Source organism: Hydractinia symbiolongicarpus, chromosome 13 (assembly GCF_029227915.1).
Source record: "Hydractinia symbiolongicarpus strain clone_291-10 chromosome 13, HSymV2.1, whole genome shotgun sequence".
NCBI classification, from domain to species: Eukaryota; Metazoa; Cnidaria; class Hydrozoa; order Anthoathecata; family Hydractiniidae; genus Hydractinia; species Hydractinia symbiolongicarpus.
This window is the reverse complement of record NC_079887.1, coordinates 12,612,483-12,638,279: the sequence shown is the minus strand read 5'-3', so window position 1 is coordinate 12,638,279 and position 25,797 is coordinate 12,612,483. Positions and strand designations below refer to the sequence as shown.

The 25,797-nt window shown below is 33.1% G+C and overlaps 1 protein-coding gene across 27 annotated transcripts in view; it reads left to right on the top strand.

The window, feature by feature from the left end:
- The first annotated feature begins 86 nt into the window (after window positions 1-86).
- The window catches only part of LOC130622996 (uncharacterized), a 61,316-nt gene continuing 35,605 nt past the window's right edge, over window positions 87-25,797 (top strand). For 10 of the 27 annotated variants that reach the window (XM_057438479.1, XM_057438481.1, XM_057438474.1 and 7 more), the window contains exons 1-6: window positions 87-4,453; window positions 8,701-8,724; window positions 12,079-12,102; window positions 15,603-15,626; window positions 19,125-19,148; window positions 22,650-22,673. In XM_057438479.1, the coding sequence (XP_057294462.1) occupies window positions 4,411-4,453; window positions 8,701-8,724; window positions 12,079-12,102; window positions 15,603-15,626; window positions 19,125-19,148; window positions 22,650-22,673 (163 nt within the window). In that variant the 5' untranslated portion in view covers window positions 87-4,410. The remainder of the gene's footprint in view (window positions 4,454-8,700; window positions 8,725-12,078; window positions 12,103-15,602; window positions 15,627-19,124; window positions 19,149-22,649; window positions 22,674-25,797) is intronic. The other 17 variants (XM_057438490.1, XM_057438494.1, XM_057438485.1 and 14 more) reach the window with 4 other exon arrangements.

Here is a 25,797-nt window from a genome sequence, read left to right as displayed (position 1 = left end):
GTTTACTCACAAAATAACATGATAAAATGTAATAAATTAGTACTTTTATGTGTTTTAGATTACATCATGGTTGCTTTGTTAAATGTGCAAATAGCATCCAAATCAAAATTGCATTCTTTAATCATCATTTACTCGTTTCCTTATTTTTGCGATTTTATAGTTTTCTTAAAAAATATGTGCACTTTGTTTGTGCAATTGATTAACTTTTGCTTATTTTTGCGCAACTTATTTTCTCTATTCCCTTTTAAGATTTTAAATTGCTTGGGGAACCTAAATTTGCGAATAGGCCTAATATCGCCTATTACATGAACCTCAGGTGGGAGCGTCCGACAGAATATTAAGCAGATATTTAGCAAGGTTAAATCGGATATCTGTAATTATTTTGTCGAGCTTGTGATATTCGGCGACGTGCATTAATATTCTTTTCTTGAAGTAGCTGAAATTTTTTATATTGTTTTTTTAGTAAATTTCTTTCAAATACAGTTCAATGTTATTAAATCTTATTACGCTATGAACTTTGTGCAAACAATTTTATGTTACGATTTATATCTTAAAATTAAAGCTTCAATTTCCTGGTTTGCCACTGTTCCTATTGTTAAAGTAAAGTCTGAAGAAATGGATAATTCGAATATCAGTTCTCCAGAGATCCACTTTCATTTAATCATTAATTAAGTCGTTCGATTTAATTTAATCAGTAAAGATAACTGATTGGTCATTTATTAGATTATTCGCTAGAATTAGTTCTCACAAAATATCTAAGCAGTTATCATTCTGGAAATTATTCGCGAAATTGCAAATATTAATTTCGTCGAAAATTTAGTCCTTTAAGGTAATACATTTTTTCTGAATTTTTTTTTCATCCCTTGTTCTGTCAACATTTTCATCAATTTTTGTCATCTCTGCTAAATGCCACTGTGACTTAGTATTTCTTCATCTAATAGAGGTAACCTTCATCATCTGATAGGGACGGCACCGATAGTATGTGTTACTATCATGGTCTGCATTATCTTTTCAAATTACTTTTAGGGAATTCTTCACCCTTTACTCCCTTGTCTGGGTAAATTAAAAATTTTTCTTTCCATTTGTAAATTCAACTTCAAAGTATGTTCAAACTTATCTGATTGATTTCATCGGCCTTTGTTGTCTCTGCTTTTACAAAATTTTCTAGTTGTGAAGTTGCAACCGATTGTAGGTTGAAATTATTGCTAAAAACCATTTGATTTGATGTAGATAATCTTGGCAAATATAGCCTATGCTATGAACATTTTAAAGTTACATTTGTTATCTTTTTAGTTCTCGTCATCTATTCATAAAGGACAGGATGGTTCCGTTCAACCATTCCTTTATTACAATAGTGTCTCATCAGAAGTTTTTCATGTCTTAATGTTAACCTCTTCATGCGTTTTACGAATTCATTCATTACGCATCCTTAAGTAGGCAATCCAAATTTGAAATATTCTGATTAAAACAAGTGCCTTAAATAAAGATTATAAAGTGTTACCCTGACTGACTGGCAGTACAGTGTAATATTCAATTGTTTCAAGGGCAAGAGAGGTAATTGTAGATTGTTGAAGTTGGTTGATTGTGTAAAAAAATCATTGAAAGAGATTTATGAGTTACTTTGAATTGATATAGGCAGGATGCAATTTGATTTCGTTCAAGTGCGTGGCGCTAAAGCTACAATATTCTAACTCAGAAAGCTTTGAAAAAAGTATAGTAAAGTCTAAGCATTGACTTGTAGTATATAGGCAACAAAATGATTTCAGCTCATTGTGAGAGATGTGTAGAACTTCTGTTACTTAGGCGATATGTTGGGTAATGGGTGTTGGAAAAAGTGTTACTTGCAGGAAACGTTCTGCTTGGAAAACATTTAGAGAGGTACTTCCTTTGATAACAAGCAGAGTTTTGTTGTTTCAGAGATAAGGGGCTTCGTATGAGACGTGTATACAGTTATTATGTTAAACGAGATTGCACAGTGAAGCAGGAAGTTTTTGATTGTTTAAAAGAAAAAAGATATGATGATGGTTAGCTGAATGTGTCACTGCTGTTTGAAGTCAGGAAGCGTTCACATAAGCTAATAAGCATAGAATCTAGGCTTTTGAGTGTCTGAATATCTTAGTTTATAATACCATCTATTATCGATGCTATCATCATTATTTAAACCCATCAAAATAATCCTTATGTCACGCGTGTTAGTTTCTGTTGGATCTTTCTTGAGGTGTGCGTATGGACCGTTGTTAATGTGGTCATAACATTTATCAAGATAACTCTTCTTGTCTAAATGACCGTCGTTAGGCCTCTATTTGCTGACAAGATCATCATATCGTTATCCTTTCTTAATTTAGACAGTGTAATGCACTCCTCTTTTGTCATGTTTGTAACTTTTAAATTTTGTTGAGTCAGGCTAATTTTCGCACGAACAGTGTCTGCTTCCTTCTTTGACAATACTTTAACTGCCTGTTCTGCACTTGCAACAATTTCTTTAGTTAGTAAACTTGTTAAAGTTAGACAATAATAAAACACTACTCTCTTTCTCCGAAAGTTGTTTAGAAGAAAAGATCGTGACCTACTTCGATGTATCAATGGAAGTACAGTGGAATCTCTCTATCTCGACTACTCTCTATCTCGAACTTCTCTCTATCTCGAACTAAAGTCTCGGTCCTTTTGTGGTCCGCCTAAGGTATTTTCCTTTCTTTATCTCGAAGTTTCTCTATCTCGAACAAAATTTTGGTCCCTTGCGAGTTCGAGATAGAGAGATTCCACTGTAATTTCAATAACCACTGGTCTATTGATATTTTTTAGGTGTCTGGTTTTGCACAATCTCATTTCTTTGTCACAACTACCTTTGTGAAATTTTATCTTTTGGTCGTAATGATCACCTGACGGTGCCCCATTTTATTCGGCGGATCATGTCTCACCACAAGATCCGTTTTCACTTTGCAGTGTAGACGCAGGTCTTTCGGAATAACGTCGTTGTGAGGACAACGTAAAGAAAATCTTAGATGATTTAAATAACCTGTGATTTTCAATCTATTTTTTTCTAACCACATGGGGCTCCATATTACTGTTTAATAACTTTAAAAATATTACCACGGTTCTGGATATCAGGAAACGTAAAAAAAACCATAATTGTATAGACAGAAATACTCATAGCAATAGTTTTTCCTATCAACTTCCAGAAATATTGTTACCAGCACTTCGAAAAGCGAATACTTAGAAATCGAATACTTGACAAACTACGAGACAAACGTAACAAAAACCGAACTTTTAGAAAAAGGAACGTACCATAAAGCAACATTTAGAAAAAGGAAAGATTTTAATCAATCTATGCTTTCATCTGGGTCCGTAAAAAAAAGTTAATTACTTTAATTGCTGTGATCTGATTGGTTGATTTCGATTCTCTAATTATCTTCTCAACTAATAAATAGCCAAAGATGATTACCATCATTCCCTTCGATGACAGCTGTGGCTGTCGAAACGTAGCCTAGAATAAACTGGCTGTACGTGACATGATGATATCTATTATCAATAATGATGGCGGAACAGATTGTTTAAGGCAAAATTATTATATGATACATTACTTTGCAGCTTTTTTTTTGCCCATTCACATGCGAAAGCTTCATAATAGAAATGTTTTTTAACTGTAATATATCTTTACCAACACAAGTTTAATCATGCGAAACATCAATTGCCATACTTTATTTTGTCATGGAAAGCATATTTGATTTACAATAAAAAGTAATTGTCCAGCATTTTTCCATCCATCGTAATCATCTTTCCAGACAATTAAAAATAAAGGAGACATATTTTACCAACTCTTGCTCACTTTCCAGTTTCCAAACAACTTTCAAAGATTTCACTGTAAAAATATTTTTCATCCCAATCCCTATTCTCCTAAAAATACCTTGCCAGTTTCTTTTGTTTCCACTGTGTGTTGATAAGGTTTTATGCTGGGTCATCTGTTGCTGTATACCTCAGGGCTATTGTTAAAGGGTTTTTTCACTGGTAATAATGCCTTATTGCCATCCTGCCACTCACCGAAGTACTGTTACTTCGCTTACATCTCATTGTAGGTCAATTTTGCTACCCTTAATTAACCTTTCATGTTTACTGGAGAGATTCAGTTGTTAACAAAATATCATGCCCTGCTTTTTTCATTTATTTCAAGATATTGCCTATTTATATCTCCGTATCATTAAAAGCCACTGTTTATTTGTAAGGTAAACAATGTATTGGAAGTTAAATTGTTTTATTATATCTTATTATTGTTTTATTATATCTATTTTAGACATGTTTAAAATTGTATTTGTTTGTTTGATTGCACTTATATGCATGGAGCACTAGTACTAAAAAGTTTTACTTTTCAGCAATTTGTCTAAATTTTTAGCTGTATAAACAAAAAACTTGGTGATGTCTAGACGAAATCAGAATCCACATGGGTTCACTTTTACAGGTGAGATAGGACTATATATTATACACTAACTCATTAACATATTTTCTGAAGCGAATTTAACTTTTAGTCTAGAAAGACTTTGTATTAATTATTTGCTATTTTTACCATCGTATTTTTTATCTTAGATATTGCGGTTACATAATTTTAAATCGAGGAAATATTTTATTAACAAACCTATTTTGCTTATTTTAATCACAGGATTGGCTTTTAAAATTTCTGCACCTGGATACTTTTGATTTTTATATAGTGTCAAAAAATTTTTATCGTTTCCTAAAATGCCTATATGCAGAAACTCAGACAGTGTGATGATATGCCCAAACTGTGGCCCATTTTAACCAAGCAGTCTAAAACCCTACACTATCGATTTCTAAGTCATTGCAATTCGTAAAAAAGTTATGGAACTTATATCTTGAAAACTTCGGTAGGTAATATTAGTATTCCCAACCAGACATTTGTCATTCCACATAGGGACATACAGACGTACGTACGGACAATATAGTTGTAAAAACGTGCAATTATGAAAGAAGTAATTCATGCTTACTAGATCATACCACCATACGTAAAGTTTTTAAATTTTTGTTTGTTATGCTTTACGAATTGTTACCCTGTTTTACCACTTTGTACTAAGTTACGAATTGTAGTCTAGTATAGTAGTAGTATTCGCTAAACCAAAACTATATTTAAGTGTATTCTTAAGGTATTGTGTTAAATAATTAACGTTTTAGTCATTCTTCTTAAAATAACAAAAAAATTTCTATTCGGAGGTGACTACATGTTTTAAAAAAATATTAATTTTAACATGTAAAATATATAAAAAAAATTATATTCCAACACCAACTTTTTTTGGAAAAAAAAGGTTAAAACAGAACTTCAAAATGGCTACCGCTACACGCATGGTTATCTAAAAATTGCGTGACTTTATTTTGTACTCCTGAACGGAATTGCCATAAAATAGAGGATTCGATATTCAATATGACATATTGAAATAATGCAGAAGGTCGTTTTTTTTTCTGACTTTGGTGTTTCTTTTATTTGTTTCTAAAACGTCACGTTTTCTAGCCATTGTGTGTGTTCTTTTCTACTTGTGTATCGTCACCTAAAATCGGAGGAGTAGCAATGATCCTGTTAAAATGTTCAGAGAATGGCATCCTCTAAAATTTACCACCACAGGCCACTGCTGCATCCCTTTGAACAACAACAGAATAGAATTAGATGAAAAGAATTATGACCATCTGCTTCCTCAAGTTTGCCTTTGTATATGCAAGTGGAAAATCCAAAGGAAACAACATCGCCAAACCTCATCGTCAGTTCTGTCATCCAAGTGCTGAAAAATTAAAATATCTTATTAGGGAATCAAATTCTTTTTCGTCTCACACCCTTGTAAAGTATGCGTTAAGTAAAGAAATCCAAGACCACATCCTATTGTTGGCTTACCAATGCCCTCGGAATTTAAGTGTGTGGCTTTAGATTTAGTGCAACTTTCACAATCATTGTGGTTTATTCATATCGTAGATACCTTCACAATATTTTCATCTTCAAAGTTAACAAGGACAAAAAATAAAGATGTGATAACAGACAATATCTTTGAAATTTGATTAGCATAATTTGGTCGACCAAGGAAGTTTCTGGCTAACATTGGAGGAGAATTTTTCAATTAAGTGTAGGAAGAAATGTGTCAGCAATTTAATAGAGAGTTTTCCAAAACAGCAGCTGAAAATCCTTGGTCGAATGGGCTATGTCGGTGGCATAATGGTATCATTAAGGAAATGCTAAGTAAAATTATAGAGGATACGAAATGTGCACCTAATCAAGCACTTTTCTGGACTTATAGTGTTAAGAATTCGTTATCAACCAACAATGGATTTTCAGTAAACCAGCTTGTTTTTGGTAAAAACTATGATTATCCCTGGATCAGTTACCAGCCATGAATGATACAGTTTCAAGTAAAACTGTGGTCCACAACCTTGCTGTGATGCATGCGTCACGAAGAGCATTCATAGCGGCAGAATCTTTTGAAAGAATACGTAAAGCATTGCGGCATAATGTTCAGTGTTACAATGATGTGCGGTATGTAACTGGAGATAAAGTCTTTTATAAAAGAGAAGGCAGTGAAAAATGGCATGGACCAATCACTGTATTTAAACAAGAAAATAAACAAGTACTTTTCAAATATGATGGAAGTTATGTGATTGTCCACATTTGTCGGTTGAAAGAGGTAGATCAAGTAGTACATTCACAGAAGCCATCACAAGACTCTGAAAAGAGTCCAGAAGTAACAACTATGCAGTTGGACAACTGTGTTTCACCGGAAGACGAAATTTCTGATGTAGATGATCTTGAAAGTAATACTACGGATGTACCAGTAACAGTAGAGGCTGCAACCATTGATACGTCACAAATGAAAGGAAATGCCACACCTTAGATGTCAAAACAGCATTTTTTCAAGGCAAACAGATTGATAGAGAAGTAATGATAAAGCCCCCAAAGGAAGCAAACGCAATGAGAGTATAAATGTAATAATAGAAATTTTGAAGACAGATCTAGAAGGTATCTTGTGCTACACGGATAACAAATCTTTGTATGAAGCTGCACATTCAACAAAAGCTTTAGAAGACAAGTGATTAAGAGTTTACATGGCTTCTCTCAGACAGAGCATCAATCAAAAGGAAGTTAAATTGGACTCCCATCAAAATTCAGTTAGCAGATGTGTTAACAAAGCAAGGAGCAAATAGCACACTGTTACTGAATGTGCTACAAACTTGTCATGAAAAATATTAGTGACCAATTAAATTTTGTGTTTTCAAAAAAATTATTATAATTTTTTTTGGAGTTATTATTTTTCAGAATTTATTGCTGAAATACCAAACAGCACTTCGCATCAAACAACTAAGGACCCAAGAAAGAATAGTCTTCGGTAACTGTTTGATCAAGACTTGTATAGTAGAGGCCATTGGTAAAAAGCCAATTTCTCCCAAGGAACACTATACTAAGCGAGTAGGAGTCGCTATAAATTCCACCCATATTCGAATAAACTAAACAACGTGCAGAAAAGAAAATAGAGGGAGATTGTTAATCTTCCATTCTAGGCGATTACAAATAAAAATCAATTGGTGGTGGGGTTTAATTGTGTTGAACCAATCTTGCTGGTAAAGTCGTTGTGTTTAATATACTGGTGTTCTATTGTGTTGTATATTATTTAATTGGATTCATTTGGTGTTGCGTTATACGAAGAACTGTGAAGATAACCTACATGTTAGTCATACACATATTGCGACTTTAACAGTTTTTACTACATGGTTCTATCAAAGTAAAGATGACATCGATGAAAAGTCACGAGAGATAATGCTTTTATCCAATGCATCGCTGGTATAGTCACCTTATCGTTTTGTGTTATGTACTTTTAACATGCGTTTAAGAGTGCGGACACTAATATTTAGGCCTTGGTATCTCTCTAGAAATGCCGCGATCGTTTCTTATTGAATGTTAAGCTCAAAATAATATAATATTATGTTGAATTCTTGTTTCTTTTCGTTGATCGGTAAAAGATTGAACTGTTTAATCAGCCGGATTAGTTTCATATCACATTTTGAGCAAAATAGAGATTCTCTTCTCTGTTAAGTTCCACAAATATGACAAAGCATGTATCCATCCCTTGCTCTTACAAAACTATTTAATAAATGGTGTTTCATGCTATAAACTATTTTTCACCACTTGTTTTAATTTTAAATATTATGATATGTATTTTAGATATTGTGTTATGTATTTCAAATATCATGTTATGTATTTGAAATATTTTGCTGTGTATTTGAAATATTCTGCCGTGTATTTTGTTCTGTATTAGCCCGATTCGGCCGCCGTAAGACTCGATAATAATGAACAGATGTCTTTTAAAACCTTAATGCAAATAATAGCAAATCTTCACTTCACTCCTTGCGGGTTGCTGCAATGCCACCTATATTGAAAATAAAAATATTACCTTGTCCATACGGTTCAATCAAAAAAATTTCTCAATTCTTTAAATTAGAGGTGTCGCGAAAAAAGGGATGTTTCACAGCCAGGAATAACTGAGTTGTTGACAAAAGACTAATCAGGGCAGTGAAAGCACCTCCCTCGCTCCTCCAATAAACGCATTGGTATTAGGCAAAGAAAGATTAAAACTGTTATTGTAGCCTTTTTGTCAATTTAAGACACGTCCGTGGCTTTCGATGTTTTTGTTCATCATACTAATGACTTTACTTTTATTTTAGCTGCACCTAGTTGTGGATTGTTTGGTAAGGTTTCCAACTTGATATTTTACTATATTTTTGTTTTTTTTCTTAATGTAACATCGGTGTCCATAGAACCACTTTTTTCTAGTGGATAATCAAAGAGAATATTAGTACTAAAGAAATAAAACAAAAGTGTATCAGAATTGCGCGTTGAATAGCAGCGAAAGTGTGACAGCATCATTTTTCCCGACAAGTGACATTATTAAGATCTTTTTGGAAATTAGAAATAAAAACGTATACTAAATAAAATGTGACTAGTAAATAAGCCTGTAGAAAAATTCACCTAGGCAGAAAAATAATGGAAAGACTATAGCTTCCTTTAGGTGTTGTAATGACGTCAGCAGTGTATAAACAAAAGCAAACATTCGCTTGAGGCAAGCGTTTGATAATATTCTGCGAAATGTATTTCACTCTCCATCTGACTTTTGCGGCAGTTATCTTCCGTGCAGTTGCATATTAAGAATATAAACAACAAGTACCAATTTCACTTTCGAGAAAGAAATTGGTTCTCTGTTTTCTTCGTATTTATTGAAAGGTTACTTTTAGTGGTATTTACAAAAAATGTTGTTAGCTTTAGATCGTTTCCGTATAAGTACAGTCTGTGTTTTCTTTACGTCATCATTTTATGTTTAAAATTATTTCATAAATTACTTTTATGCTGCCATTTGATAATTAATTTTATATCTTCTGTATGGTTGAACTTCCACCAGGTGGTACCTGAAAGTAAGGGAACCTCTTGGATTTTTCCAACTTACAGACAAGAGCGTTGCTGCTTATCATCATAGTGACATCGGGGATCATTCGCTTGAGTCCGTTCACACTGCATCTTTTGACAATTTTGTAGTTCCTACGTCTGAACCGATTAATTAGACTTTTGAGATTAAAATGCATCTGTTAATAAATAAAGAGAAACATGTTTAAATAGAACATAATACCAGCACCTTTATGTTTATTTACTTGATTCCCTTATTTTCTCTTCTCTTAAGATTTGTAGAGAGAATTTATGTAAAAAAGGGCATTTTGCTCAAGCTGGAAGATTTTGTTTTTTTTTTATAAAAAAAATCAATAGGGACGGTCAAATACCCCCTTCTTCCTAGAGTTAATCGAGCATTTTGATTAACTTTGCATTTACAGCAGCAAAGTTAAAGTAAGGCAAAGTTTCAGGTTTTTCCATGGTGAAAGAACTTCTGAATTTATTTTTGAGGATTTGGGTCAACTTCTGTTTAGCGTCATATATACCATAGATTACAAACGATGTTCAATAGAACAGGGTGGCCACTTCTCGTAAAATCTACTGAATAACCTGGAAAATGAATCCCCCCCTTCAATTCTAATGAATTTAAAATTGGAATATTGATTCCTTGTAAATTTTTTTACGATGGCACATTTTGCTATTGCGCTCTAAGTGAGAACAAATTGAGCACATGTTTATCTTGCAACAGAGCTGGTGGATTATATTTACACAATATTTTTTATAAAGAACAACACCCGTTCTTCAGAATAAAAAAGGCTTTGGCTTTTTAGTACTTCTTTATTTTGCTTCAAACCCATTACATTATATGTAATGTTTTTTATAAATTTTTCAAAATTCGCGAGTTGATACTGTTTGTCAACTTTTCAAAATGGCCGAAAAAGAGCTATTGACTCAATACTTTTTTGAGGGAGTGTAGAAATGGAGAAAAACGTCGTTTTATTAAAACTACAAGATGGTGTTTTTTATGCCATGAAAAAATCTCCAAAATATGTAATTGTTTTTATACATTTTTCAGAATACGCGAGTTGATGCTATTTGCCACCTTTTACAAAAAAAAAAGAGCCATTGTCTCAATATTTTTGTGAGTGAGTGTTGATATGAAAAAGGCTGGTCCACAGCAGCAATAATCTGTTTCAGGCTCAGTGTTGAGCCCCGTTAGCACGTGTCAGACTACTGCCAGAGATGGAGATCATTGCCTGCTTATTGTTAAAATATTTTTTAGAACTTTTACGTTGTGATAAATTTATTTTATGTGTGCCTATTGATACAGTTTGAATTACCTTGTTGTTTTGTTATGCCACTGTTTACTAGTCGTGTTTAATTGTTAGTACATTTTTAAATGCTGGTAAAAAGGAATTTTTTATATTTTCATACACACTCTCTGTAGAATCATCAGACAACTTTTATCATAACTGCAAACACTATTTTATTATCAATTCATAGCTTTTAATTTGTTTCTAATCTACACAAAAACACTAAAATAATTATGCTAAAGTAAATTAGGCATATAATTTCTAGGGTGACTAACAGGTTGACCCAGCCCTTAAAATAGCATTGTAAGTCAAAATTCGTGTTTGTAGAAATACCTAAACTCTTAATTTCCGTCTTTGAAATTAAAAATAAAATGGTAAAACAGCTCGAAGCAATTAGAAATAATATACCGGTACGAATTGCTAAAAGTTGGACAGATTTTCCATAAAAATTTGATTTCTTGCGAAGAAAATTAAGTATCATATTCTAACCTCAAAATGTTACTATGTAAAAAAAAGCTTCGTAAAAAATAAAATATTTTTATTATATACCTGTTTTATATTATTATTTGCTTTTGGCTGTTGAGAAATCAAATTTAGTATGTACATAGCCAGTTTAATTCGCAAAAGTAATAAATAAAATCCAAAAGACACGAGTACTTCAAGCTGAATAATTTTATCAAAGGGTAAAGTTAAATTAGAAATAAATTACGTATCAACAAGATACAATAGGGTTAATTTTATTATTTAAACTTCGTGACGGGTTTTTAAAAGCTGTAGCAGCATAACATTACGTGTTTTTGACAAAGACTGTAAAACTAAACTACACAAGAAAGAACTGTGAGTTGATAAAGTGGCGAAAGTGCAGTGGTAAATGCTGTAAAAACTTGCTGGGTCACTTTCTTTTGTGGCTCACTAGCAATGAAGCTTTAAAAAAATATAGGGTGCTATTGTGTAGAGCTTGACACGCTGATCAAGAAAATATATAAGAACGTGTGCTTTTCATGAACAGTTTCAAAGGAAATTATGTCTAAATGATCATCTTATTTGATGACATCCTTAACCCGTGTGTTACAAATCGGGTGAATTGACCTAACTGTAAGTAATTAGTCGCCTTTTGTTCCCAAGTGGTCCTGAGTTACCAGTGCACGAGATAACGTCAGTTTTTTCTAATTGTTTCCAAGTTATCCCACCTTCAATGTCAGTGCGTAATGGCTTCACTAATTAAAACTCATTGAAGGTGAACTAATGCTTTGACAGAAAAAAGATAAGAGAACTATAAAATCAATGTAAGGCACATCGATGACTTTTCATGTTCTTGTTCACGGTGCTAATGATTTTATTTCATTTTAGGTGCAACTAGCCCTAAACATTTTGGTAAGGTTTACAACTTTTTATTCTACTTTTTCCTATTTATTTATTTATATGTTTTAACATAATATAGTCCGTAGCCTGTTCTTTCTATATCGAAATTCGTGTGGCCAGGGCACCACTTTGCCCTCGCGTACAAGTAGCGTGTACTATTAATTAGAGATTGTATTTTTTGCTTGAATGTGCAATACTTAGCTACACAAAAAAGAATTAAAAATAGTATACCAGTACGAATTGCTAAAAGTTGAGCACATTTTCATATTCTATTCCTCAAAATGTTACTATGTAACGAAAGGCTTCGTAAAGAATAAAATATTTTTAGTATATACCTGTATATAAACCTGGAAACAACCCTTTATATGTCAACATAAAGTCAAACCACCCAAGTTCAATTCTTCGAGCGATTCCGGAAATGATTACAACGCGAATCCGTGAAACATCTTGTGACGAAACAACCTGTAATAATGTGAAACTGCAATATGAAGATGCACTTTCTGCTAGCGGTTTTAAACACACAGTGATGCACAACAACGAACAGACAGAACGACGTAACAGGAATAGGAAAGTCATCTGGTTCAATCCACCCTATAGCATGAACGTAAAAACATATGTTGGCAAGGAGTTTTTAAAAATCGTTAAAAAACACTTCAAAGAAACACACAAGTGCTACAAGATCCGTAACAAAAAAACGTTATAACTTAGCTATTCTTGTATGCCGAACATGCAAAGCATTATAAAACGACACAATAATTGCGGATAAACCCACGTCAGGTGCAACAAAGTACTAAAATTTAGAAAAAAGGGGCTATACTCACATTAGCAACAATTAGCGCAGCTTAAGAGGTTGGATTTAACCCAATAGCCAAAAATTCTAAGTCTCGAATCCTCTGTGACCGAACATAATATGTTGTGGAGGAACATGTTTTGAACGGAAATGTTGCGAACGAATATGCTGTGAACGAACACGTTGTGAAATCAGCGTCACAGGTCATATCCCTCACTGTATACTTTTTTACCTCGGTACGCGCCGTCCCTGTTAAGGCGTCCGTATTTTCAGCTGTCACAAATGTCTATATCTGTTCCATCTGTTCCGCAAAGTACATCGAGTATTTGCTTGCAAATGGCGAGAATGTTTAACCATCATTTTTTTATATCAAGTTCATTGCACTCTTTACATATGTGCAAAGGAGCTTATTCGTTCCTTAAAGTTCTCGGTTCGAAATACAAATTTTGTCTGCCGGCGTGTTTAAAAATTCAAAATGGCAATTATTACGTTATACGACAAGATGGAAAACTTGCTTGACAGACGAACATGCAAAGCATTATAAAACGACACAATAGGAAAGTTTTAAACAAAGAAACTCCTACACAGCAACCTTGTAATATATACCATAGATTACAAACGATGTTCAATAGAACAGGGTGGCCACTTCTCGTAAAATCTACTGAATAACCTGGAAAATGAATCCCCCCTTCAATTCTAATGAATTTAAAATTGGAATATTGATTCCTTGTAAATTTTTTTACGATGGCACATTTTGCTATTGCGCTCTAAGTGAGAACAAATTGAGCACATGTTTATCTTGCAACAGAGCTGGTGGATTATATTTACACAATATTTTTTATAAAGAACAACACCCGTTCTTCAGAATAAAAAAGGCTTTGGCTTTTTAGTACTTCTTTATTTTGCTTCAAACCCATTACATTATATGTAATGTTTTTTATAAATTTTTCAAAATTCGCGAGTTGATACTGTTTGTCAACTTTTCAAAATGGCCGAAAAAGAGCTATTGACTCGATACTTTTTTGAGGGAGTGTAGAAATGGAGAAAAACGTCGTTTTATTAAAACTACAAGATGGTATTTTTTATGCCATGAAAAAATCTCCAAAATATGTAATTGTTTTTATACATTTTTCAGAATACGCGAGTTGATGCTATTTGCCACCTTTTACAAAAAAAAAGAGCCATTGTCTCAATATTTTTGTGAGTGAGTGTTGATATGAAAAAGGCTGGTCCACAGCAGCAATAATCTGTTTCAGGCTCAGTGTTGAGCCCCGTTAGCACGTGTCAGACTACTGCCAGAGATGGAGATCATTGCTTGCTTATTGTTAAAATATTTTTTAGAACTTTTACGTTGTGATAAATTTATTTTATGTGTGCCTGTTGATACAGTTTGAATTACCTTGTTGTTTTGTTATGCCACTGTTTACTAGTCGTGTTTAATTGTTAGTACATTTTTAAATGCTGGTAAAAAGGAATTTTTTATATTTTCATACACACTCTCTGTAGAATCATCAGACAACTTTTATCATAACTGCAAACACTATTTTATTATCAATTCATCGCTTTTAATTTGTTTCTAATCTACACAAAAACACTAAAATAATTATGCTAAAGTAAATTAGGCATATAATTTCTAGGGTGACTAACAGGTTGACCCAGCCCTTAAAATAGCATTGTAAGTCAAAATTCGTGTTTGTAGAAATACCTAAACTCTTAATTTCCGTCTTCGAAATTAAAAATAAAATGGTAAAACAGCTCGAAGCAATTAGAAATAATATACCGGTACGAATTGCTAAAAGTTGGACAGATTTTCCATAAAAATTTGATTTCTTGCGAAGAAAATTAAGTATCATATTCTAACCTCAAAATGTTACTATGTAAAGAAAAGCTTCGTAAAAAATAAAATATTTTTATTATATACCTGTTTTATATTATTATTTGCTTTTGGCTGTTGAGAAATCAAATTTAGTATGTACATAGCCAGTTTAATTCGCAAAAGTAATAAATAAAATCCAAAAGACACGAGTACTTCAAGCTGAATAATTTTATCAAAGGGTAAAGTTAAATTAGAAATAAATTACGTATCAACAAGATACAATAGGGTTAATTTTATTATTTAAACTTCGTGACGGGTTTTTAAAAGCTGTAGCAGCATAACATTACGTGTTTTTGACAAAGACTGTAAAACTAAACTACACAAGAAAGAACTGTAAGTTGATAAAGTGGCGAAAGTGCAGTGGTAAATGCTGTAAAAACTTGCTGGGTCACTTTCTTTTGTGGCTCACTAGCAATGAAGCTTTAAAAAAATATAGGGTGCTATTGTGTAGAGCTTGACACGCTGATCAAGAAAATATATAAGAACGTGTGCTTTTCATGAACAGTTTCAAAGGAAATTATGTCTAAATGATCATCTTATTTGATGACATCCTTAACCCGTGTGTTACAAATCGGGTGAATTGACCTAACTGTAAGTAATTAGTCGCCTTTTGTTCCCAAGTGGTCCTGAGTTACCAGTGCACGAGATAACGTCAGTTTTTTCTAATTGTTTCCAAGTTATCCCACCTTCAATGTCAGTGCGTAATGGCTTCACTAATTAAAACTCATTGAAGGTGAACTAATGCTTTGACGGAAAAAAGATAAGAGGACTATAAAATCAATGTAAGGCACATCGATGACTTTTCATGTTCTTGTTCACGGTGCTAATGATTTTATTTCATTTTAGGTGCAACTCGCCCTAGACATTTTGGTAAGGTTTACAACTTTTTATTCTACTTTTTCTTATTTATTTATTTATATGTTTTAACATAATATAGTCCGTAGCCTGTTCTTTCTATATCGAAATTCGTGTGGCCAGGGCACCACTTTGCCCTCGCGTACAAGTAGCGTGTACTATTAATTAGAGATTGTATTTTTTGCTTGAATGTGCAATACTTAGCTACACAAAAAAGAATTAAAAATAGTATACCAGTACGAATTGCTAAAAGTTGAGCACATTTTCATATTCTATTCCTCAAAATGTTACTATGTAACGAAAGGCTTCGTAAAGAATAAAATATTTTTAGTATATACCTGTATATAAACCTGGAAACAACCCTTTATATGTCAACATAAAGTCAAACCACCCAAGTTCAATTCTTCGAGAGATTCCGGAAATGATTACAACGCGAATCCGTGAAACATCTTGTGACGAAACAACCTGTAATATGTGAAACTGCAATATGAAGATGCACTTTCTGCTAGCGGTTTTAAACACACAGTGATGCACAACAACGAACAGACAGAACGACGTAACAGGAATAGGAAAGTCATCTGGCTCAATCCACCCTATAGCATGAACGTAAAAACATATGTTGGCAAGGAGTTTTTAAAAATCGTTAAAAAACACTTCAAAGAAACACACAAGTGCTACAAGATCCGTAACAAAAAAACGTTATAACTTAGCTATTCTTGTATGCCGAACATGCAAAGCATTATAAAACGACACAATAATTGCGGATAAACCCACGTCAGGTGCAACAAAGTACTAAAATTTAGAAAAAAGGGGCTATACTCACATTAGCAACAATTAGGGCAGCTTAAGAGGTTGGATTTAACCCAATAGCCAAAAATTCTAAGTCTCGAATCCTCTGTGACCGAACATAATATGTTGTGGAGGAACATGTTTTGAACGGAAATGTTGCGAACGAATATGCTGTGAACGAACACGTTGTGAAATCAGCGTCACAGGTCATATCCCTCACTGTATACTTTTTTACCTCGGTACGCGCCGTCCCTGTTAAGGCGTCCGTATTTTCAGCTGTCACAAATGTCTATATCTGTTCCATCTGTTCCGCAAAGTACATCGAGTATTTGCTTGCAAATGGCGAGAATGTTTAACCATCATTTTTTTATATCAAGTTCATTGCACTCTTTACATATGTGCAAAGGAGCTTATTCGTTCCTTAGAGTTCTCCGTTCGAAATACAAATTTTGTCTGCCGGCGTGTTTAAAAATTCAAAATGGCAATTATTACGTTATACGACAAGATGGAAAACTTGCTTGACAGACGAACATGCAAAGTATTATAAAACGACACAATAGGAAAGTTTTAAACAAAGAAACTCCTACACAGCAACCTTGTAATATATACCATAGATTACAAACGATGTTCAATAGAACAGGGTGGCCACTTCTCGTAAAATCTACTGAATAACCTGGAAAATGAATCCCCCCTTCAATTCTAATGAATTTAAAATTGGAATATTGATTCCTTGTAAATTTTTTTACGATGGCACATTTTGCTATTGCGCTCTAAGTGAGAACAAATTGAGCACATGTTAATCTTGCAACAGAGCTGGTGGATTATATTTACACAATATTTTTTATAAAGAACAACACCCGTTCTTCAGAATAAAAAAGGCTTTGGCTTTTTAGTACTTCTTTATTTTGCTTCAAACCCATTACATTATATGTAATGTTTTTTATAAATTTTTCAAAATTCGCGAGTTGATACTGTTTGTCAACTTTTCAAAATGGCCGAAAAAGAGCTATTGACTCAATACTTTTTTGAGGGAGTGTAGAAATGGAGGAAAACGTCGTTTTATTAAAACTACAAGATGGTATTTTTTATGCCATGAAAAAATCTCCAAAATATGTAATTGTTTTTATACATTTTTCAGAATACGCGAGTTGATGCTATTTGCCACCTTTTACAAAAAAAAAGAGCCATTGTCTCAATATTTTTGTGAGTGAGTGTTGATATGAAAAAGGCTGGTCCACAGCAGCAATAATCTGTTTCAGGCTCAGTGTTGAGCCCCGTTAGCACGTGTCAGACTACTGCCAGAGATGGAGATCATTGCTTGCTTATTGTTAAAATATTTTTTAGAACTTTTACGTTGTGATAAATTTATTTTATGTGTGCCTATTGATACAGTTTGAATTACCTTGTTGTTTTGTTATGCCACTGTTTACTAGTCGTGTTTAATTGTTAGTACATTTTTAAATGCTGGTAAAAAGGAATTTTTTATATTTTCATACACACTCTCTGTAGAATCATCAGACAACTTTTATCATAACTGCAAACACTATTTTATTATCAATTCATCGCTTTTAATTTGTTTCTAATCTACACAAAAACACTAAAATAATTATGCTAAAGTAAATTAGGCATATAATTTCTAGGGTGACTAACAGGTTGACCCAGCCCTTAAAATAGCATTGTAAGTCAAAATTCGTGTTTGTAGAAATACCTAAACTCTTAATTTCCGTCTTCGAAATTAAAAATAAAATGGTAAAACAGCTCGAAGCAATTAGAAATAATATACCGGTACGAATTGCTAAAAGTTGGACAGATTTTCCATAAAAATTTGATTTCTTGCGAAGAAAATTAAGTATCATATTCTAACCTCAAAATGTTACTATGTAAAGAAAAGCTTCGTAAAAAATAAAATATTTTTATTATATACCTGTTTATATTATTATTTGCTTTTGGCTGTTGAGAAATCAAATTTAGTATGTACATAGCCAGTTTAATTCGCAAAAGTAATAAATAAAATCCAAAAGACACGAGTACTTCAAGCTGAATAATTTTATCAAAGGGTAAAGTTAAATTAGAAATAAATTACGTATCAACAAGATACAATAGGGTTAATTTTATTATTTAAACTTCGTGACGGGTTTTTAAAAGCTGTAGCAGCATAACATTACGTGTTTTTGACAAAGACTGTAAAACTAAACTACACAAGAAAGAACTGTAAGTTGATAAAGTGGCTAAAGTGCAGTGGTAAATGCTGTAAAAACTTGCTGGGTCACTTTCTTTTGTGGCTCACTAGCAATGAAGCTTTAAAAAAATATAGGGTGCTATTGTGTAGAGCTTGACACGCTGATCAAGAAAATATATAAGAACGTGTGCTTTTCATGAACAGTTTCAAAGGAAATTATGTCTAAATGATCATCTTATTTGATGACATCCTTAACCCGTGTGTTACAAATCGGGTGAATTGACCTAACTGTAAGTAATTAGTCGCCTTTTGTTCCCAAGTGGTCCTGAGTTACCAGTGCACGAGATAACGTCAGTTTTTTCTAATTGTTTCCAAGTTATCCCACCTTCAATGTCAGTGCGTAATGGCTTCACTAATTAAAACTCATTGAAGGTGAACTAATGCTTTGACGGAAAAAAGATAAGAGGACTATAAAATCAATGTAAGGCACATCGATGACTTTTCATGTTCTTGTTCACGGTGCTAATGATTTTATTTCATTTTAGGTGCAACTCGCCCTAGACATTTTGGTAAGGTTTACAACTTTTTATTCTACTTTTTCTTATTTATTTATTTATATGTTTTAACATAATATAGTCCGTAGCCTGTTCTTTCTATATCGAAATTCGTGTGGCCAGGGCACCACTTTGCCCTCGCGTACAAGTAGCGTGTACTATTAATTAGAGATTGTATTTTTTGCTTGAATGTGCAATACTTAGCTACACAAAAAAGAATTAAAAATAGTATACCAGTACGAATTGCTAAAAGTTGAGCACATTTTCATATTCTATTCCTCAAAATGTTACTATGTAACGAAAGGCTTCGTAAAGAATAAAATATTTTTAGTATATACCTGTATATAAACCTGGAAACAACCCTTTATATGTCAACATAAAGTCAAACCACCCAAGTTCAATTCTTCGAGCGATTCCGGAAATGATTACAACGCGAATCCGTGAAACATCTTGTGACGAAACAACCTGTAATAATGTGAAACTGCAATATGAAGATGCACTTTCTGCTAGCGGTTTTAAACACACAGTGATGCACAACAACGAACAGACAGAACGACGTAACAGGAATAGGAAAGTCATCTGGCTCAATCCACCCTATAGCATGAACGTAAAAACATATGTTGGCAAGGAGTTTTTAAAAATCGTTAAAAAACACTTCAAAGAAACACACAAGTGCTACAAGATCCGTAACAAAAAAACGTTATAACTTAGCTATTCTTGTATGCCGAACATGCAAAGCATTATAAAACGACACAATAATTGCGGATAAACCCACGTCAGGTGCAACAAAGTACTAAAATTTAGAAAAAAGGGGCTATACTCACATTAGCAACAATTAGCGCAGCTTAAGAGGTTGGATTTAACCCAATAGCCAAAAATTCTAAGTCTCGAATCCTCTGTGACCGAACATAATATGTTGTGGAGGAACATGTTTTGAACGGAAATGTTGCGAACGAATATGCTGTGAACGAACACGTTGTGAAATCAGCGTCACAGGTCATATCCCTCACTGTATACTTTTTTACCTCGGTACGCGCCGTCCCTGTTAAGGCGTCCGTATTTTCAGCTGTCACAAATGTCTATATCTGTTCCATCTGTTCCGCAAAGTACATCGAGTATTTGCTTGCAAATGGCGAGAATGTTTAACCATCATTTTTTTATATCAAGTTCATTGCACTCTTTACATATGTGCAAAGGAGCTTATTCGTTCCTTAAAGTTCTCCGTTCGAAATACAAATTTTGTCTGCCGGCGTGTTTAAAAATTCAAAATGGCAATTATTACGTTATACGACAAGATGGAAAACTTGCTTGACAGACGAACATGCAAAGCATTATAAAACGACACAATAGGAAAGTTTTAAACAAAGAAACTCCTACACAGCAACCTTGTAATATATACCATAGATTACAAACGATGTTCAATAGAACAGGGTGGCCACTTCTCGTAAAATCTACTGAATAACCTGGAAAATGAATCCCCCCTTCAATTCTAATGAATTTAAAATTGGAATATTGATTCCTTGTAAATTTTTTTACGATGGCACATTTTGCTATTGCGCTCTAAGTGAGAACAAATTGAGCACATGTTTATCTTGCAACAGAGCTGGTGGATTATATTTACACAATATTTTTTATAAAGAACAACACCCGTTCTTCAGAATAAAAAAGGCTTTGGCTTTTTAGTACTTCTTTATTTTGCTTCAAACCCATTACATTATATGTAATGTTTTTTATAAATTTTTCAAAATTCGCGAGTTGATACTGTTTGTCAACTTTTCAAAATGGCCGAAAAAGAGCTATTGACTCGATACTTTTTTGAGGGAGTGTAGAAATGGAGAAAAACGTCGTTTTATTAAAACTACAAGATGGTATTTTTTATGCCATGAAAAAAATCTCCAAAATATGTAATTGTTTTTATACATTTTTCAGAATACGCGAGTTGATGCTATTTGCCACCTTTTACAAAAAAAAAGAGCCATTGTCTCAATATTTTTGTGAGTGAGTGTTGATATGAAAAAGGCTGGTCCACAGCAGCAATAATCTGTTTCAGGCTCAGTGTTGAGCCCCGTTAGCACGTGTCAGACTACTGCCAGAGATGGAGATCATTGCCTGCTTATTGTTAAAATATTTTTTAGAACTTTTACGTTGTGATAAATTTATTTTATGTGTGCCTATTGATACAGTTTGAATTACCTTGTTGTTTTGTTATGCCACTGTTTACTAGTCGTGTTTAATTGTTAGTACATTTTTAAATGCTGGTAAAAAGGAATTTTTTATATTTTCATACACACTCTCTGTAGAATCATCAGACAACTTTTATCATAACTGCAAACACTATTTTATTATCAATTCATAGCTTTTAATTTGTTTCTAATCTACACAAAAACACTAAAATAATTATGCTAAAGTAAATTAGGCATATAATTTCTAGGGTGACTAACAGGTTGACCCAGCCCTTAAAATAGCATTGTAAGTCAAAATTCGTGTTTGTAGAAATACCTAAACTCTTAATTTCCGTCTTCGAAATTAAAAATAAAATGGTAAAACAGCTCGAAGCAATTAGAAATAATATACCGGTACGAATTGCTAAAAGTTGGACAGATTTTCCATAAAAATTTGATTTCTTGCGAAGAAAATTAAGTATCATATTCTAACCTCAAAATGTTACTATGTAAAGAAAAGCTTCGTAAAAAATAAAATATTTTTATTATATACCTGTTTTATATTATTATTTGCTTTTGGCTGTTGAGAAATCAAATTTAGTATGTACATAGGCAGTTTAATTCGCAAAAGTAATAAATAAAATCCAAAACACACGAATACTTCAAGCTGAATAATTTTATCAAAGGGTAAAGTTAAATTAGAAATAAATTACGTATCAACAAGATACAATAGGGTTAATTTTATTATTTAAACTTCGTGACGGGTTTTTAAAAGCTGTAGCAGCATAACATTACGTGTTTTTGACAAAGACTGTAAAACTAAACTACACAAGAAAGAACTGTGAGTTGATAAAGTGGCGAAAGTGCAGTGGTAACTGCTGTAAAAACTTGCTGGGTCACTTTCTTTTGTGGCTCACTAGCAATGAAGCTTTAAAAAAATATAGGGTGCTATTGTGTAGAGCTTGACACGCTGATCAAGAAAATATATAAGAACGTGTGCTTTTCATGAACAGTTTCAAAGGAAATTATGTCTAAATGATCATCTTATTTGATGACATCCTTAACCCGTGTGTTACAAATCGGGTGAATTGACCTAACTGTAAGTAATTAGTCGCCTTTTGTTCCCAAGTGGTCCTGAGTTACCAGTGCACGAGATAACGTCAGTTTTTTCTAATTGTTTCCAAGTTATCCCACCTTCAATGTCAGTGCGTAATGGCTTCACTAATTAAAACTCATTGAAGGTGAACTAATGCTTTGACAGAAAAAAGATAAGAGAACTATAAAATCAATGTAAGGCACATCGATGACTTTTCATGTTCTTGTTCACGGTGCTAATGATTTTATTTCATTTTAGGTGCAACTAGCCCTAAACATTTTGGTAAGGTTTACAACTTTTTATTCTACTTTTTCTTATTTATTTATTTATATGTTTTAACATAATATAGTCCGTAGCCTGTTCTTTCTATATCGAAATTCGTGTGGCCAGGGCACCACTTTGCCCTCGCGTACAAGTAGCGTGTACTATTAATTAGAGATTGTATTTTTTGCTTGAATGTGCAATACTTAGCTACACAAAAAAGAATTAAAAATAGTATACCAGTACGAATTGCTAAAAGTTGAGCACATTTTCATATTCTATTCCTCAAAATGTTACTATGTAACGAAAGGCTTCGTAAAGAATAAAATATTTTTAGTATATACCTGTATATAAACCTGGAAACAACCCTTTATATGTCAACATAAAGTCAAACCACCCAAGTTCAATTCTTCGAGCGATTCCGGAAATGATTACAACGCGAATCCGTGAAACATCTTGTGACGAAACAACCTGTAATAATGTGAAACTGCAATATGAAGATGCACTTTCTGCTAGCGGTTTTAAACACACAGTGATGCACAACAACGAACAGACAGAACGACGTAACAGGAATAGGAAAGTCATCTGGTTCAATCCACCCTATAGCATGAACGTAAAAACATATGTTGGCAAGGAGTTTTTAAAAATCGTTAAAAAACACTTCAAAGAAACACACAAGTGCTACAAGATCCGTAACAAAAAAACGTTATAACTTAGCTATTCTTGTATGCCGAACATGCAAAGCATTATAAAACGACACAATAATTGCGGATAAACCCACGTCAGGTGCAACAAAGTACTAAAATTTAGAAAAAAGGGGCTATACTCACATTAGCAACAATTAGCGCAGCTTAAGAGGTTGGATTTAACCCAATAGCCAAAAATTCTAAGTCTCGAATCCTCTGTGACCGAACATAATATGTTGTGGAGGAACATGTTTTGAACGGAAATGTTGCGAACGAATATGCTGTGAACGAACACGTTGTGAAATCAGCGTCACAGGTCATATCCCTCACTGTATACTTTTTTACCTCGGTACGCGCCGTCCCTGTTAAGGCGTCCGTATTTTCAGCTGTCACAAATGTCTATATCTGTTCCATCTGTTCCGCAAAGTACATCGAGTATTTGCTTGCAAATGGCGAGAATGTTTAACCATCATTTTTTTATATCAAGTTCATTGCACTCTTTACACATGTGTAAAGGAGCTTATTCGTTCCTTAAAGTTCTCGGTTCGAAATACAAATTTTGTCTGCCGGCGTGTTTAAAAATTCAAAATGGCAATTATTACGTTATACGACAAGATGGAAAACTTGCTTGACAGACGAACATGCAAAGCATTATAAAACGACACAATAGGAAAGTTTTAAACAAAGAAACTCCTACACAGCAACCTTGTAATATATACCATAGATTACAAACGATGTTCAATAGAACAGGGTGGCCACTTCTCGTAAAATCTACTGAATAACCTGGAAAATGAATCCCCCCTTCAATTCTAATGAATTTAAAATTGGAATATTGATTCCTTGTAAATTTTTTTACGATGGCACATTTTGCTATTGCGCTCTAAGTGAGAACAAATTGAGCACATGTTTATCTTGCAACAGAGCTGGTGGATTATATTTACACAATATTTTTTGTAAAGAACAACACCCGTTCTTCAGAATAAAAAAGGCTTTGGCTTTTTAGTACTTCTTTATTTTGCTTCAAACCCATTACATTATATGTAATGTTTTTTATAAATTTTTCAAAATTCGCGAGTTGATACTGTTTGTCAACTTTTCAAAATGGCCGAAAAAGAGCTATTGACTCAATACTTTTTTGAGGGAGTGTAGAAATGGAGAAAAACGTCGTTTTATTAAAACTACAAGATGGTATTTTTTATGCCATGAAAAAATCTCCAAAATATGTAATTGTTTTTATACATTTTTCAGAATACGCGAGTTGATGCTATTTGCCACCTTTTACAAAAAAAAAGAGCCATTGTCTCAATATTTTTGTGAGTGAGTGTTGATATGAAAAAGGCTGGTCCACAGCAGCAATAATCTGTTTCAGGCTCAGTGTTGAGCCCCGTTAGCACGTGTCAGACTACTGCCAGAGATGGAGATCATTGCTTGCTTATTGTTAAAATATTTTTTAGAACTTTTACGTTGTGATAAATTTATTTTATGTGTGCCTATTGATACAGTTTGAATTACCTTGTTGTTTTGTTATGCCACTGTTTACTAGTCGTGTTTAATTGTTAGTACATTTTTAAATGCTGGTAAAAAGGAATTTTTTATATTTTCATACACACTCTCTGTAGAATCATCAGACAACTTTTATCATAACTGCAAACACTATTTTATTATCAATTCATCGCTTTTAATTTGTTTCTAATCTACACAAAAACACTAAAATAATTATGCTAAAGTAAATTAGGCATATAATTTCTAGGGTGACTAACAGGTTGACCCAGCCCTTAAAATAGCATTGTAAGTCAAAATTCGTGTTTGTAGAAATACCTAAACTCTTAATTTCCGTCTTCGAAATTAAAAATAAAATGGTAAAACAGCTCGAAGCAATTAGAAATAATATACCGGTACGAATTGCTAAAAGTTGGACAGATTTTCCATAAAAATTTGATTTCTTGCGAAGAAAATTAAGTATCATATTCTAACCTCAAAATGTTACTATGTAAAGAAAAGCTTCGTAAAAAATAAAATATTTTTATTATATACCTGTTTTATATTATTATTTGCTTTTGCTTGTTGAGAAATCAAATTTAGTATGTACATAGCCAGTTTAATTCGCAAAAGTAATAAATAAAATCCAAAAGACACGAGTACTTCAAGCTGAATAATTTTATCAAAGGGTAAAGTTAAATTAGAAATAAATTACGTATCAACAAGATACAATAGGGTTAATTTTATTATTTAAACTTCGTGACGGGTTTTTAAAAGCTGTAGCAGCATAACATTACGTGTTTTTGACAAAGACTGTAAAACTAAACTACACAAGAAAGAACTGTGAGTTGATAAAGTGGCGAAAGTGCAGTGGTAAATGCTGTAAAAACTTGCTGGGTCACTTTCTTTTGTGGCTCACTAGCAATGAAGCTTTAAAAAAATATAGGGTGCTATTGTGTAGAGCTTGACACGCTGATCAA